This window comes from Nicotiana attenuata, chromosome 7 (genome assembly GCF_001879085.1).
Source record: "Nicotiana attenuata strain UT chromosome 7, NIATTr2, whole genome shotgun sequence".
NCBI lineage: Eukaryota > Viridiplantae > Streptophyta > Magnoliopsida > Solanales > Solanaceae > Nicotiana > Nicotiana attenuata.
The window spans coordinates 68,415,905-68,430,122 of record NC_031995.1 but is presented as its reverse complement, the minus strand read 5'-3'; the positions used below and the strand labels follow the sequence as shown (position 1 = coordinate 68,430,122).

Genomic DNA, 14,218 nt, shown 5'->3' with positions numbered 1-14,218 from the left:
TATATATATATAAATTATGATTTCAAAAGTAATAAAAATGAATAATTAATTTGATAGTTCACCATTGGCTTGCCTAAAGGCGTCGTTGGACGCCATAACGGCTTATAGTGGGTTTGGGGTCGGGACAATTAAGATGATTCTTTATTATTCACTTAACTACAACAATGATACATTCATTAACTGATCAATAAAGAAACAATGACATAATTGTCAAGTGTATTCTACATAATTATTTTAATGACATGTAACAGCCAACAAGTACAATAAGCACATATTCATGCTAAACTTTTCAGTTTTCTGGCTAGTTAGCTTGGAGTAACTTGGCTATAAATTTGTGATTACCCATAAATAGGAAAAATCGCACCTTTTCACGAGCACACAGGTAATTTTAGTTTTTTCTTTTCTAGCTTATAAAAATACAACAGGAGAAATTGAGCAGATCCAGAAAGCAGAGTTAAATACCTGACACTGCAATTGTGTCTTCACAACATCAAGAGGCGTCGTAACCAATGCCGCGGAAGCACCAGCTGCTGCCCCAGCAGTAGCATGAACTATTAATCGTTCATCGCTCGCATTCTCGGGCGATACCTCCGTTAAACCCTTCTTGATAGCCTCATACGTAGCAAAGTGCACAGCTGTATATGGAGCATTCATTAGAACCGTAGTCCCATACGAGGCATAAAATGCCTTAAACCCTTCCTCGTTCAATACCCTCATCACACAATCCAACACTCCCTTATAAGGACTACTGCTCAACTGCAACCTCTGCTTCACCATATCCATTGGAGTAAACACAGCATCACTAGCAACTGTTGCGAAAACTCCCGAAATGGCATGGGCTGCAGAATTATTCGGATTTCCACAGGAAAATCTCTTCTTACAATTCTCATAAACAGAGAAATAAACCGCATGAGCTGGACCAGCACCAAGAGCCATAGCTCCAATGCCACGGTAAAGTCCGGCAATGCCTTCAGTTTGAACAATGGACCGAAAAGCCTGACGGATGCTAATGGACTTGATAGGGCAAGAACCAATGGCTTGCATTTGGGTCTTGATTGTATCAACTGGGAACATGGCCATGTGTTCCACCATACCAGCTACAGAGCCCGCAATCATGAATTTCCAGAACTGAAGCCCATCGTGTGTCGGCGACACTATAATCTCAGGATGGAAATCGGATGGCTGAGGGATGGATATAAGGTCTGGTTGTTGAAATTTAGGGGAGGCATCGGTGGCCATTGAGACAAATCGGAAAAGTGAAGAAAATTAGGGTTAATGAAGATGATGCAGAAATTTCGGCTGCAGGTACGGGTTGATATCAAACGGGTTACCGCCATACAGGGATTAGAAGCTCATCTGGGCGGCGCAGTTGAGCTATTGGAGTAACGGGGAAGAAAGAAGGAGGAAATGGAGAAAATTAAGAGCTTTTAGCTTTTAAGTGCTGAAACTTGTTTTATAAATAAGCAGTTATCTGTTTGAATAAAAGTGCTGAACCTTAAAAAAAAGTTGTTGAAGTGTTTGGTAAACAAGTGCTGGTAAGAATTTTTTTCTCTTAAAAAAACTGATATATCCTTAAAGCTGTTAACATTATAAAAGGAGCTGATTACTACAATATATTTGATTCATAAGCAATGCAAACAAAAAATAATTTGTATTTTAATATAATTTTAATTTAAATAATTACTTAAGATAGTTTTTTTTATTTATTTGCCAAGAAAATAAAAAGAATAGTTTTTGCTTTGTATATATCTGTGTGAGAATCTAATTGATCAATTACTTTTTTTTTCTTCCCTTGGCTCAGAAAGTGCTACGACATAAGTCAATCACAAACTTACTCTCTAATAATCTCATACATATATCATAAGGATGCGAGGTTCCATTTCCTTTCCTCTTGTTCTTCCTAATAATGCTATGAAGTCCCATTTGCACAACTGGTTTCAGACTCGTAAACCTTTGACATATCTTAACAACCTTGTACATGTAGAAGGTCACAAGGAAAATAATTTTTTGTTCTGTCGCAAAATAAACATTCAATTAGATACAGATGATTTAAAAAAACATTTTATACCTCAAGCTAATCAAATTGAAGTTATACACTGATTTCTCAAATTATATAAAAAGTTAGGTCATTATATGCATATTTCAAGAGAACAAAACAAAATAACATTTCTCAATTGGAATGTAAAATAATAAATATTAATACAACTACAAGTATCAAGCTTCACAAATTTCATTAGCAATCAAATCGCGAAGACCCATCCAAACAAGATCACTTTGCTCTTCCACATTTTCCGCATTTATATTGTTATTAGCTCTCAAAGATGTACCAACATCAGGATCAACAGATGGAACATATCTTTCATTCTCAGCTGCTCGGAATGCATCATCCATATTGCATTTCTTTCTAATATAGTTATGAATGGCCATAGTAGCAAGTACGATGTCTCTTTGAGTGTCAATGTGATAAAAAGGCATGTCTCGCAAAATTGACCATCTTGCTTTCCAAACCCCAAATGTTCGCTCAACAATATTTCTACAAGAAGAATGCAAATAGTTAAATTTTTCAATTCGCCCTCTTGGTTCTCGCAATTGTCTTGTTGCACCGTGGCGGAATTGTGCTAGGTGATATCTCACATTATCTCCTTTGTATGGAGTCATATATCCCTTCATGTGAGGATATCCTGCATCAACTAGATAATACTTATTTCCAATTGGACGTGGAAAGTTAAGTTCTGGTCTACGAAGGGCCTCACCAAATATACGACTATTGTGAGCTGTTCCTTCCCACCCAGCCCATGCAAATGTAAAACACATATTAAAATCTACGACAGCAAGAATATTTTGAGTCGGATAACCTTTACGTCCAATATATGGTATCTCTTGACCTTGCGGTAACCTTGCTTTAACATGTGTGCCATCAAGTGCTCCAATACAATCCTACATACATTTACAAGTATAAATTTAACTTAAGTTAGTAATACTTATAAAAGTTAAGTTATAAATTTAATAAAAAATAATTATGTAAAAATATTTCTTACTCTAAAGAAAGGGAGATATCGACCATTACATGGCTTGTGAGCTCCTGCACCATCATTATAATTTTGATGTGGTTTAATTATATCTCTTGCAAGCTCACAAATCGCCTTTAAAACACTATGAAAGTGTCTATGAATTATTTCTCCTGAATGTTGAAAGATTTCCTGTATCAATCGATTTCCAGCTCCATGTGCACAAGTTATCAAGAACATGCCTAACATCTCGTGTATAGACATTCCACGTGTGGGTTTAAGCCCATACTTTTCAGTTAAGTCATTCGATAGATCAACAAACACTGACTTCCTCAATCCAAAATTTTCATAACAACGAGTCTCGTTTCCTCTTAGTATCTCTTGAATAAATACATTTCCAGAGCGACTAGATGTACGACAAGGTTCCTTGCATAGGTATTTTTGGTAATACATCAATATCAATTTACCTGCTATTTGACATAAAGCAGTCCATTCCTTCTCATCTTGCTCCCTCTGTATTTCCTCCAGTTCTTCTTCATCTTCATCGTCTGACGAATAACTTGGATAAGGATCTATTATGTCACTAGAGTTTGAACTCTCCATTTAACTAAAAATAAAAACAAAAATGTTAACTAAAAGATTGAAGGAAATTGAAGCTAACTAAAAGCTTTACAAATTGAAGCTAACAAAAGCTTTAGTTAACGGAAGTTGACGTTAACTGAAGCTTAACATTTAAAATGAATATAACCTGAAGCTTAACAATAGTAAGCTTAACAAACAAAATTTTTAATTTAATAAAAGTTTAGTGATACAATCACAACATCCAAACACATAAACCATAATAAAGTTTACACATAAAACCATAATAAAGTTTACACATAAAACCATAATAAAGTTTACACATACAATCACAATATTCGAACACGGAATAATAGAAAGTCTAACCGCAACGATACATTATCCATTTTTGTTAAGGTATAACTGGTAGTTAAACTCCAACCAACACTTGCGAGCTTCATCAGTAGGCATCCCCAAAAATATCTGTCGATTATTTTTCTTGCGGAACATATTCATAGTAAAACTGTAAATTTCACTCCCAGCTAGAATATCAGGAATTTGTCCCAACGTGCCAATACTTCTCGATGGATGTCTCATCAACTGCAGGAGATGTAGCAGTACTTTTGCTAGACATAAACTCTATGAGAGAGTGTATATCCTCTTTTATTAATGTTGCAGCTGTTTTTTTCTTACTCTTTCTTACTTGACTACTGGTGCTAACACCATCAGTTGATTTTTGTCTTTTTAGTGATGGCTCTGGAAACATAACAGAATTTATATTCTGTAGATCATCACTTTCATCGCTCACTTCATCATTAAGATAAGTGAAGTGTTCTTTGTCACAATCATCAATGACATTTATTCCTTCTTCATCAAGATTGTTCTTGATTTGCTGCACGTGCTCTTTCTCCTGTGGCAACAACATCAGCAAACAGTGCATCGTAGAGAAACCATATGAGCGAAAGATCTTTGTTCCTGAATTTCTTATATTTTGCATTCTCATGTAAAAAGAGAAAATAAAAACTACTTTAATCAAACTGATAAAATTAACAATGACAAAAATAAGAATTACACATATGATAATGTGAGGGATGTACCTTAATTTTTCGCTCCCACCAATCATCATCTGCCATAATCGTATTTTTCGTGGCATCCCATCCTAACCCTGTCTCCCCTCTCATCAACTGCTTAAAAAGTGTCCATTCTCCTTTCATGTAATCCCAATGATTTTTCATTTTTTTTATCATAGTCTTTTCCCGTTTTCTTACAGAAGTCGTCAACAATACTTTTCCACCCATCTTTATTTAAGTAAGTGTTTGGTCTATTTCCTTTTCTAACATCTTGCTCACACAACTCAAGAAATATAATATGTGTATCATCGTCCCACTTAGCATTGTCCGGCATGATTGAATGTAAATAATCTGAAGAAAGCAGAACAACCAAGAAGCTAAGACTGATGTTGCATAAAGAGAGCCTAAAAGAGCCTTGTGTTTGACAGCCTAAAAGAGCCTAAAGAAGCCAAGACTGAAGTTGCTAAGACTGAAGTTGCTCACACAACTCCTTGGTATGGCATATTCTATACAAATTATAATATGCAAACAAAGTATAATATACAAACAAAAATAAAGGATTTAATTACACAAACATTCTCTAGTTTTCACCTTCTAATACAAATACAATCTTTACAGAGCTTTGTATATTAAGGTAAAGCAGTACATTTGACACCCAATGCACAGTTTAACTATGAGGTACAAAAGTAAGTTTTCTTTTTCACTTTTAATCTCATTATTAGCTATCTTCTGATCAGAGAATCATAAACTAATTTTTCTAGGCAAAACATGGAGGTAACAACAATGGAAAATGTAAAAAAGAGAGATTATTCCACAAACAACATGGAATATATAAGGTTCCAGGTAGTACAGAGACCAAAGTTGAATTCTTTTTGTACCTTTCATCATTTCAATCTCAAAATCAAGAACTGAATTGGGTCATAAAGAGAGATATCAGAACAAATATACGAAAACTAGAAAATATGCCAAAAAATTGCTGCACGTATCTCAGAAGCAGCCAAATTAAACCCTCCAACCACCCACCTAATACCCAAGAAATAAAAGAGAAATTTAAAGACTATTGTCTAATACAGACAAAAGGCCAAAAATTTCTCTACATGATAAACTTACCAAGAAAATCTTGCATCCACAGCCTCTCCTTTTTTTTCTATTTTACTTCTCAGTATGTATAATATATCGTACAAGCAGCCAACTGATCTTTCAAATCACTTTCCACTAAACTTTTGTGGCCAAAAATATATATAGTGATGTATGTTATTCTTGTGGAATCTTCTTCAGTATCAAAATCTACCTATTCCTCTTCTGTCTTATGTGTTTCTCTATATTTATATATATTATGTAGATATTAAGGTTTATGTATATGGGAGAAATCTAGAGAGTTGGAAGATAAGGAAAATAAGAAATGTTCATTATCTATGCGAAATATCCACATTTCTTATTGTGGGTCTTTCATTTAATATTCTAAGATAACATACATAACCATGGGCATATCTATTAGCCCTAATCTCCAATAGAATTGAAATTAAATCCAAAACATTGAAAACACATTAGTAATTGAAATTCATGAGGAAGATTACTTACTGTGAAGAGGCTTTCNTCCAGCTCCATGTGCACAAGTCATCAAGAACATGCCTAACATCTCGTGTATAGACATTCCACGTGTGGGTTTAAGCCCATACTTTTCAGTTAAGTCATTCGATAGATAAATGTTACCTGAAGCTTAACAATAGTAAGCTTAACAAACAAAATCTTTAATTTAATAAAAGTTTAGTGATACAATCACAACATCTAAACACATAAAACCATAATAAAGTTTACACATAAAACCATAATAAAGTTTACACATAAAATCATAATAAAGTTTACACATACAATCACAATATTCGAACATGGAATAATAGAAAGTCTCAACCACAACGATACATTATCCATTTTTGTTAAGGTATAACTGGTAGTTAAACTCCAACCAACACTTGCGAGCTTCATCAGTAAGCATCCCCAAAAATATCTGTCGATTATTTTTCTTGCGGAACATATTCATAGTAAAACTGTAAATTTCACTCCCAGCTAGAATATCAGGAATTTGTCCCAACGTGCCAATACACTTCTCGATGGATGTCTCATCAACTGCAGTAGATGTAGCAGTGCTTTTGCTAGACATAAACTCTATGAGAGAGTGTATATCCTCTTTTATTAATGTTGCAGTTGTTTTTTTCTTACTCTTTCTTACTTGACTACTGGTGCTAACACCGTCAGTTGATTTTTGTCTTTTTAGTGATGGCTCTGGAAACATAACAGAATTTATATTCTGTAGATCATCACTTTCATCGCTCATTTCATCATTAAGATAAGTGAAGTGTTTTTTGTCACAATCATCAATGACATTTATTCCTTCTTCATCAAGATTAAGTCCAATGCCCGATGATTGTTCTTGATTTGCTGCACGTGCTCTTTCTCCTGTGGCAACAACATCAGCAAACAGTGCATCGTAGCGAAACCATATGTGCGAAAGATCTTTGTTCCTGAATTTCTTATATTTTGCATTCTCCCGTAAAAAGAGAAAATAAAAATTACTTTAATCAAACTGATAAAATTAACAATGACAAAAATAAGAATTACACATATGATAATGTGAGGGATGTACCTTAATTTTTCGCTCCCACCAATCATCATCTGCCATAATCGTATTTTTCGTGGCATCCCATCCTAACCCTGTCTCCCCTCTCATCAACTGCTTAAAAAGTGTCCATTCTCCTTTCATGTAATCCCAATGATTTTTCATTTTTTTTAGCATAGTCTTTTCCCGTTTTCTTACAGAACTCGTCAACAATACTTTTTCACCCATCTTTATTTAAGTAAGTGTTTGGTCTATTTCCTTTTCTAACCTCTTGCTCACACAACTCAAGAAATATAATATGTGTATCATCGTCCCACTTGGCATTGTCCGGCATGATTGAATGTGAATAATCTGAAGAAAGCAGAACAACCAAGAAGCTAAGACTGAAGTTGCATAAAGAGAGCCTAAAAGAGCCTTGTGTTTGACAACCTATAAGAGCCTAAAGAAGCCAAGACTGAAGTTGCTAAGACTGAAGTTGCTCACACAACTCCTTGGTATGGCATATTCTATAAAATTATAATATGCAAACAAAGTATAATATACAAACAGAAATAAAGGATTTAATTACACAAACATTCTCTAGTTTTCACCTTCTAATACAAATACAATCTTTACAGAACTTCGTATATTAAGGTAAAGCAGTACATTTGACACCCAATGTACAGTTTAACTATGAGGTACAAAAGTAAGTTTTCTTTTTCACTTTTAATCTCATTATTAGCTATCTTCTGATCAGAGAATCATAAACTAATTTTTCTAGGCAAAACATGGAGGTAACAACAATGGAAAATGCAAAAAAGAGAGATTATTCCACAAACAACATGGAATATATAAGGTTCCAGGTAGTACAGAGACCAAATTTGAATTCTTTTTGTACCTTTCATCATTTCAATCTCAAAATCAAGAACTGAATTGGGTCATAAAGAGAGATATCAGACAAAAGGCTATTGTCTAATACAGACAAAAGGCCAAAAATTTCTCTACATGATAAACTTACCAAGAAAATCTTGCATCCACAGCCTCTCCTTTTTTTCTATTTTACTTCTCAGTATGTATAATATATCGTACAAGCAGCCAACTGATCTTTCAAATCACTTTCCACTAACTTTTGTGGCCAAAAATGTATATAGTGATGTATATTATTCTTGTGGAATCTTCTTCAGTATCAAAATCTACCTATTCCTCTTCTGTCTTATGTTTTTCTCTGTATTTATATATATTATGTAGATATTAAGGTTTATGTATATGGGAGAAATCTAGAGAGTTGGAAGATAAGGAAAATAAGAAATGTTCATTATTTATGCGAAATATCCACATTTCTTATTGTGGGTCTTTCATTTAATATTCTAAGATAACATACATAACCATGGGCATATCTATTAGCCCTAATCTCCAATAGAATTGAAATTAAATCCAAAACATTGAAAACACATTAGTAATTGAAATTCATGAGGAAGATTACTTACTGTGAAGAGGCTTTCAACTTGGAGTTGAAGTTGGGGAGAGTTATGGAAGAAGAGGAAGAAGAACGCAGAGGAAGAAGAACGCATAAGCTGCAACTGGAATGGACAAAAGAAAAAGAGACCGTATGTTTAGGATTTTTTTACTGAGGGGTAATTTTGGTATTAAAAAAATAATAAGGGATAAGAATGTAATATACTTGGTCAACAATATCTGGCTTTTAAGCCAATTTCGAAAAAGTTGGGCTTACCCAACTTGTTGGTTTTGGCTTTTTTTAAGCATTTTTTAAGCCCTTTTTTTAGTTGCCAAACACTCCAAAAGTTAAAAAGTGGCTTAAAAGTTGGTTTGACCAGCTTTTAAGCCCACCCAAACAGGCTCTTCATCTCACTCGCCCGGAATTTTGCAAGCTGAACGCGGCTGAGATGAAGAAGAAGATGAACAACGCGTCTTTGGGGATTTAGGGATTAAGCTCTCTTTTTTCTTTTGATTATGGGTTATTTGGGGGAACGGGTCGGGTCCAGGCGGGTCGGGGTGGGTGTATGTGATTTGGGCTGAGATGTTGATCAGGTTTTGCATTGGGCCTGGGTAGAAGAATTGAAGGCTAGCCCAACTGATTTGCTCTTTCTCTTTTTTTTTCTCTTTTTCTTTCTTTCATTTTTTTCTAAATCCCTTTTGTTTTTTTTTGTTTTTTTTTCAACATTAAATTAATTCCTAGATTAATCCCTAGAACCTAATTAACTTAAAAAACTAATTAATCTAAATGATAATTATCACAACTAATTAAAAAAATAAATTAAAAGAAAAACTACTCAAGTGCAAATTAAACTATTTTTTGTGATTTTCCTTTTTATAACACAACTTAATTACTACATAATTCTTAAAATGCAACATTAACTCCTAAATGCACGTGCAACACATTTTTTGGTATTTTTTCACTAATTAAAATGCACAGACAACAATGCAAACCATTAACAGAAAAATGCCACGAAAATCCACAAAATTGCAAATAATAAAAAGAAATTATTTTATTTGAAATTATGGGAGTAATTCATATAGGGCAAAAATCACGTGCTCACAGTGTTGGGTTTCAGATAGGGTAACGTTCAGTCATTAGATAAGGAAAGGCGGAGCTTAGCCTTATGCAGATGGGGAGGCAATGCTTAACCTCATGCGAGAGAAGGGAGACAGGGCTTAGTCTCATGCAATGGAAGGCAGTGCTTAGCCTTATGCAATTGAGGAGGCAGGGCTTAGCCTCATGCAAGAATTGAGACAGAGCTTAGCCTTATGCGATTGGGGAGGCAGGGCTTAGCCTCATGCAAGAATTGAGACAAAGCTTAGTCTCATGCAAAGAGAAGGCAATGCTTAGCCTTATGCAAATAGGAAAGCAGGGCTTAGCCTCATGCGAATAGAGGAGACAATGATTAGTCTAATGCAATGGGAAGGCAGAGCTTAGCCTTATGAAATTGAGGAGGCAGGTCTTAGCCTCATGCAAGAATTGAGACAGAGCTTAGTCTCATGCAAATAGAAGGCAATGCTTAGCCTTATGCAATTGAGGAGGCATGGCTTAGCCTCATGCAAATAGAGGAGACGGTGCTTAGTCTCATGCAATGGGAAGGCAGAGCTTAGCCTTATGCAATTGAGGAGGTAGGGCTTAGCCTCGTGCAAATAGAGGAGACAGTGCTTAGTCTCATGCAATGGGAAGGCAGAGCTTAGCCTTATGCAATTGAGGAGGCAGGGCTTAGCTTCATGCAAATAGAAGAGACAGTGCTTAGTCTCATGCAATGGGAAGGCAGAGCTTAGCCTTATGCAATTGAGGAGGCAGGGCTTAGCCTCATGCAAAAATTGAGACAGTGCTTAGTCTCATGCAATGGACAAATAGCAAATAGGAGCAGAATATTTCTTAGCTGGAGATATATTTGCGCTTGGCGGTCCAATTGTTATGAAGGTAATGATTTTAAGGCGCACATACTTGTGGTTATTCCTTGTTCCTGCATCCAAAGAAAAATCGTGAGTTTTGAGGGGAGGTTGGTTTGTGCCTTTGTCTGCTTGTTTCGTTTTGCTTTGCTCTGGAAATCCTGTTTGAGTTGCCCTGGGTAACATTTGGCTGCCATAGAAATAAAGTTTTCGAAAAATATGCACTTATTTGATGAAATAAAGTTATTTGGAGAACATAGTGGTATGTAATATCAAGTAAATTAGATGAACTAATGACTGCGACACTTTTAGAGACATTACGGCTTCTTTGCGTTAGAATTTTGAGGGTCCTCCTCAAAATTTTGCCCCAGTTTAGTAAGTGATCTTTCGGTCGTTCTGCATGTGACGAAGTTTGTTGGACCTGCTCCGAAATTTTGAGAATCCTTCTCAAAACTGCCCCAGTTACTTAACTGATTCTCTGACTGTCTTACATATGACGTCGGCTGAACTTGCTCCGGAATTTCGAGGGTCCTCCTCAAAATTCTTCCCCAGTTTCTAGTTGTGGGAAATGAAAATTTTATTGAGATGTGACCGAACCCACAGGGATGCCTACATATCCCCTCTTAAACGGGAATCAGGTCAAGCGTAATCAGTAACATCACATGAAGAAGTGTGAACAATTTAAATATAGTATCTCTTGACTGCATCCGGATTGATAGGCTTTGGTCAAACTTCTCCGTCCATTTCTGCAAGTATGAGTGCTTCTCTTGTTAGTACCCTGTGAACCATGTAAGGACCTTTCCAGTTAGGTGAAAATTTCCCTTTGGCTTCATCTTGATGTGGAAAGATCCACTGTAGCACCAGCTGCCCCGGTGTGAACTGTCTTGGTTTGGCCCTTTTGTTGAAAGCTCTGGACATTCTATTCTGATAAAGCTGACCATGACACACTGCGTTCATCCTTTTTCCATCTATGAGGGCTAATTGTTCATAGCCACTCCTTATCCATTATGCATCACTGAGTTCGGCTTCTTGTATGATCCTTAAAGAAAGAATCTCTACCTCGGCGGGAATGATTGCTTCGGTACCATAAACCAGCAAGTAGGGAATTGCCCCGGTTGATGTACGGACTATGGTACGGTATCCCAATAAGGCAAATGGTAACTTCTCGTGCCATTGCTTGTGATTCTCTATCATTTTCCTTAGTATCTTCTTGATGTTCTTGTTGGCAGCTTCCACGGCTCCGTTCATTTGAGGCCTGTGAGCTGTGGAGTTTTTGTGCTTGATTTTGAAAGTTTCACATATGGCTTTCATCAGATCACTGTTGAGATTGGCGACATTTTCAGTGATGATGGACTCGGGAACCCCGAATCGACAAACAATACGATCCCTGACAAAATTTGCGACGACTTTCTTGGTTACCGCTTTGTAAGATGCAGCCTCTACCCATTTTGTAAAGTAATCGATGGCCACTAAAATGAACCTGTGCCCGTTTGAAGCAGTGGGTTCGATCGAACCAATGACATTCATTCCCCAGGCAGCAAAAGGCCAAGGTGCACTTGTTGCATTGAGTTCGTTTGGCGATACCCGTATTATATCTGCATGTACCTGGCAATGGTGGCATTTCTGGACATACCGGATGCAATCTATTTCCATACTCATCCAAAAGTATCCGGCCCTGAGTATCTTCTTGGCTAGAACGAAACCGTTCATATGTTGGCCGCAGGTTCCAGCATGTATTTCCTCGAGCAATTTGGAAGCTTCTTTGGCGTCAACACACCTTAATAGTCCCAGATCAGGTGTTCTCCTATACAAAATTCCTCCGCTTTGGAAGAAATGATTGGACAGCCTACGCAGTGTGCGTTTTTTAGTATGGTTAGCTTGCTCTGGGTATTCTCTTTTCGCCAAATATTCTTTGATGTCGTGGAACCATGGATTTCCATCTGTTTCTTCTTCAACATGAGCACAATAAGCTAGCTGACTATGGATCATTACTGGAATGGGATCGATGAAATTCTTATCCGGATGTTGTATCATGGAAGACAAAGTAGACAGTGCATTTGCGAACTCGTTTTGGACTCTCGAAACATGTTTGAATTCTATTGTCGTGAATCTTTTCATTAGTTCTTGCACATGATACAGGTATGGTAGTATCTTGGTGTTTTTTGTAGCCCATTCTCCTTGAACCTGATTTACTAGAAGATCCGAATCCCCAATTACCAGCAACTCTTGTATATTCATGTCGATGGCCAAATTTAGCCCCATGATGCAAGCCTCATATTCTTCCATATTGTTGGTGCATGGAAAGCTAAGCTTTGCGGATACCGGATAATGTTGACCTGTCTCTGACACCAAAACTGCTCCAATACCCACTCCTTTGAAGTTTGCAGCTCTGTCGAAAAACATTCTCTGACCATTATAGGCTTCAGCGATGTCCTCTCCTACAAATGACACTTCTTCGTCAGGAAAATACGTTTTTAGTGGTTCGTATTCTCCTCCTACAGGATTTTCGGCAAGATGATCTGCCAAAGCTTGTCCGTTGACTGCCTTCTGAGTTACATAGATGATATCGAACTCACTCGGCAATATTTTCACTTGGCTAACTTCCCGGTAAGCATAGGCTTCTGAAAGATGTACTTCAGGGGATCCATCCTTGATATGAGGTATGTGGTATAGGCACAGAAGTAATGCCTCAATTTCTGAGCTATCCATGTCAAAGCACAACAAGTGCGTTCTAGCAGAGAGTACCATGCTTCATAAGGTGTGAACTTCTTACTCAAGTAATATATGGCTTGCTCCTTTATTCATATCTCATCATGTTGTCCCAAAACACAGCCGAAAGCCCTATCTAGTACGGACAAATAGAGTAGCAAAGGTCTCCCAGGTTCCGGCGGGACTAGGACTGGCGGTATGGACAGGTATTCCTTGATTTTGTCAAGAGCCTTCTGACAATCCTTGGTCCAACTGGTTGCAGCATCTTTCTTCAACATTTTGAGGATTGGTTCGCATATTACTGTGGAATGTGCTATGAAGTGGATGATGTAATTGAGGCGTCCCAGGAAACTCATCATGTCCTTCTTGTTCTTCGGTGGGGGTAATTCTTGGATAGATTTAACCTTTGACGGGTCCAACTCGACTCCTCGACGACTGACGATGAATCCTAGCAATTCCCGGTAGGAACCCCGAATGCACATTTCGCGGGGTTCAGTTTTAAATTGTACTTTCGTAGCCTGTCAAAGAACTTTTTCAAATCTGCTATATGATTTGTGGCTTTCCTGGATTTTATGATGATGTCGTCAACATATACCTCTATTTCCTTGTGTATCATATCATGGAAGATGGTCAGCATGGCCCTTATATAGGTGGCCCCAGCATTCTTCAGGCCGATGGCATCATTTTGTCGCAATACACTCCCCATGGTGTACTGAAAGCTATTTTCTCTGCATCTTCTTCGTCCATCCAAATCTGATGATAACCCGCGAAGCAATCTACAAAGGACTGGAGCTCATGCTTAGCACAATTGTCGATCAGAATGTGTATGTTCGGTAGTGGGAAATCATCCTTGGGACTTGCTTTGTTTAAATCCCGATAGT

At 37.0% G+C, this 14,218-nt stretch overlaps 4 protein-coding genes across 7 annotated transcripts in view; all 4 read right to left on the bottom strand.

Moving 5' to 3' along the window:
* The window catches only part of LOC109229261 (mitoferrin-like), a 13,613-nt gene extending 12,181 nt beyond the window's left edge, over nucleotides 1-1,432 (bottom strand). For 2 of the 4 annotated variants that reach the window (XR_002068533.1, XR_002068534.1), the window contains exon 1: nucleotides 463-1,432. Coding sequence is in view for 1 of the 4 variants with exons in the window: in XM_019394646.1 (XP_019250191.1) it covers nucleotides 463-1,239 (777 nt within the window). In the remaining 3 variants the exon portion in view is untranslated. The remainder of the gene's footprint in view (nucleotides 1-462) is intronic. The other 2 variants (XR_002068535.1, XM_019394646.1) reach the window with 2 other exon arrangements.
* LOC109230135 lies at nucleotides 2,215-3,611 on the bottom strand. Its single transcript, XM_019395663.1, has 2 exons — nucleotides 3,039-3,611; nucleotides 2,215-2,937 (listed from the first exon to the last, which is right to left on the bottom strand). Exons 1-2 carry the CDS (start codon nucleotides 3,609-3,611, stop codon nucleotides 2,215-2,217), a joined length of 1,296 nt encoding a protein of 431 aa, XP_019251208.1.
* LOC109230134 lies at nucleotides 3,966-4,864 on the bottom strand. Its single transcript, XM_019395662.1, has 3 exons — nucleotides 4,664-4,864; nucleotides 4,270-4,476; nucleotides 3,966-4,166 (listed from the first exon to the last, which is right to left on the bottom strand). The coding sequence occupies exons 1-3, from the start codon at nucleotides 4,862-4,864 to the stop codon at nucleotides 3,966-3,968; spliced, it is 609 nt and encodes a 202-aa protein (XP_019251207.1).
* Nucleotides 6,561-7,481, bottom strand: LOC109230133. The gene is made up of 2 exons (XM_019395661.1): nucleotides 7,281-7,481; nucleotides 6,561-7,181 (listed from the first exon to the last, which is right to left on the bottom strand). Exons 1-2 carry the CDS (start codon nucleotides 7,479-7,481, stop codon nucleotides 6,561-6,563), a joined length of 822 nt encoding a protein of 273 aa, XP_019251206.1.

What these genes read in the sequence shown, in the direction of transcription:
- LOC109230135 (XM_019395663.1), bottom strand. Translation starts at nt 3,611, where the DNA reads ATGGAGAGTTCAAACTCTAGTGACATAATAGATCCTTATCCAAGTTAT. An exon ending in GATATCTCCCTTTCTTTAGA is followed by an intron (nt 2,938 to 3,038) that starts GTAAGAAATATT and finishes AAATGTATGTAG; the next exon opens with GATTGTATTGGAGCACTTGA.
- LOC109230134 (XM_019395662.1), bottom strand. Translation starts at nt 4,864, where the DNA reads ATGGGTGGAAAAGTATTGTTGACGACTTCTGTAAGAAAACGGGAAAAG. An exon ending in GGTGGGAGCGAAAAATTAAG is followed by an intron (nt 4,477 to 4,663) that starts GTACATCCCTCA and finishes TTGTTGCCACAG; the next exon opens with GAGAAAGAGCACGTGCAGCA. An exon ending in GTGTTAGCACCAGTAGTCAA is followed by an intron (nt 4,167 to 4,269) that starts GTAAGAAAGAGT and finishes CATCTCCTGCAG; the next exon opens with TTGATGAGACATCCATCGAG.
- LOC109230133 (XM_019395661.1), bottom strand. Translation starts at nt 7,481, where the DNA reads ATGGGTGAAAAAGTATTGTTGACGAGTTCTGTAAGAAAACGGGAAAAG. An exon ending in GGTGGGAGCGAAAAATTAAG is followed by an intron (nt 7,182 to 7,280) that starts GTACATCCCTCA and finishes TTTTTACGGGAG; the next exon opens with AATGCAAAATATAAGAAATT.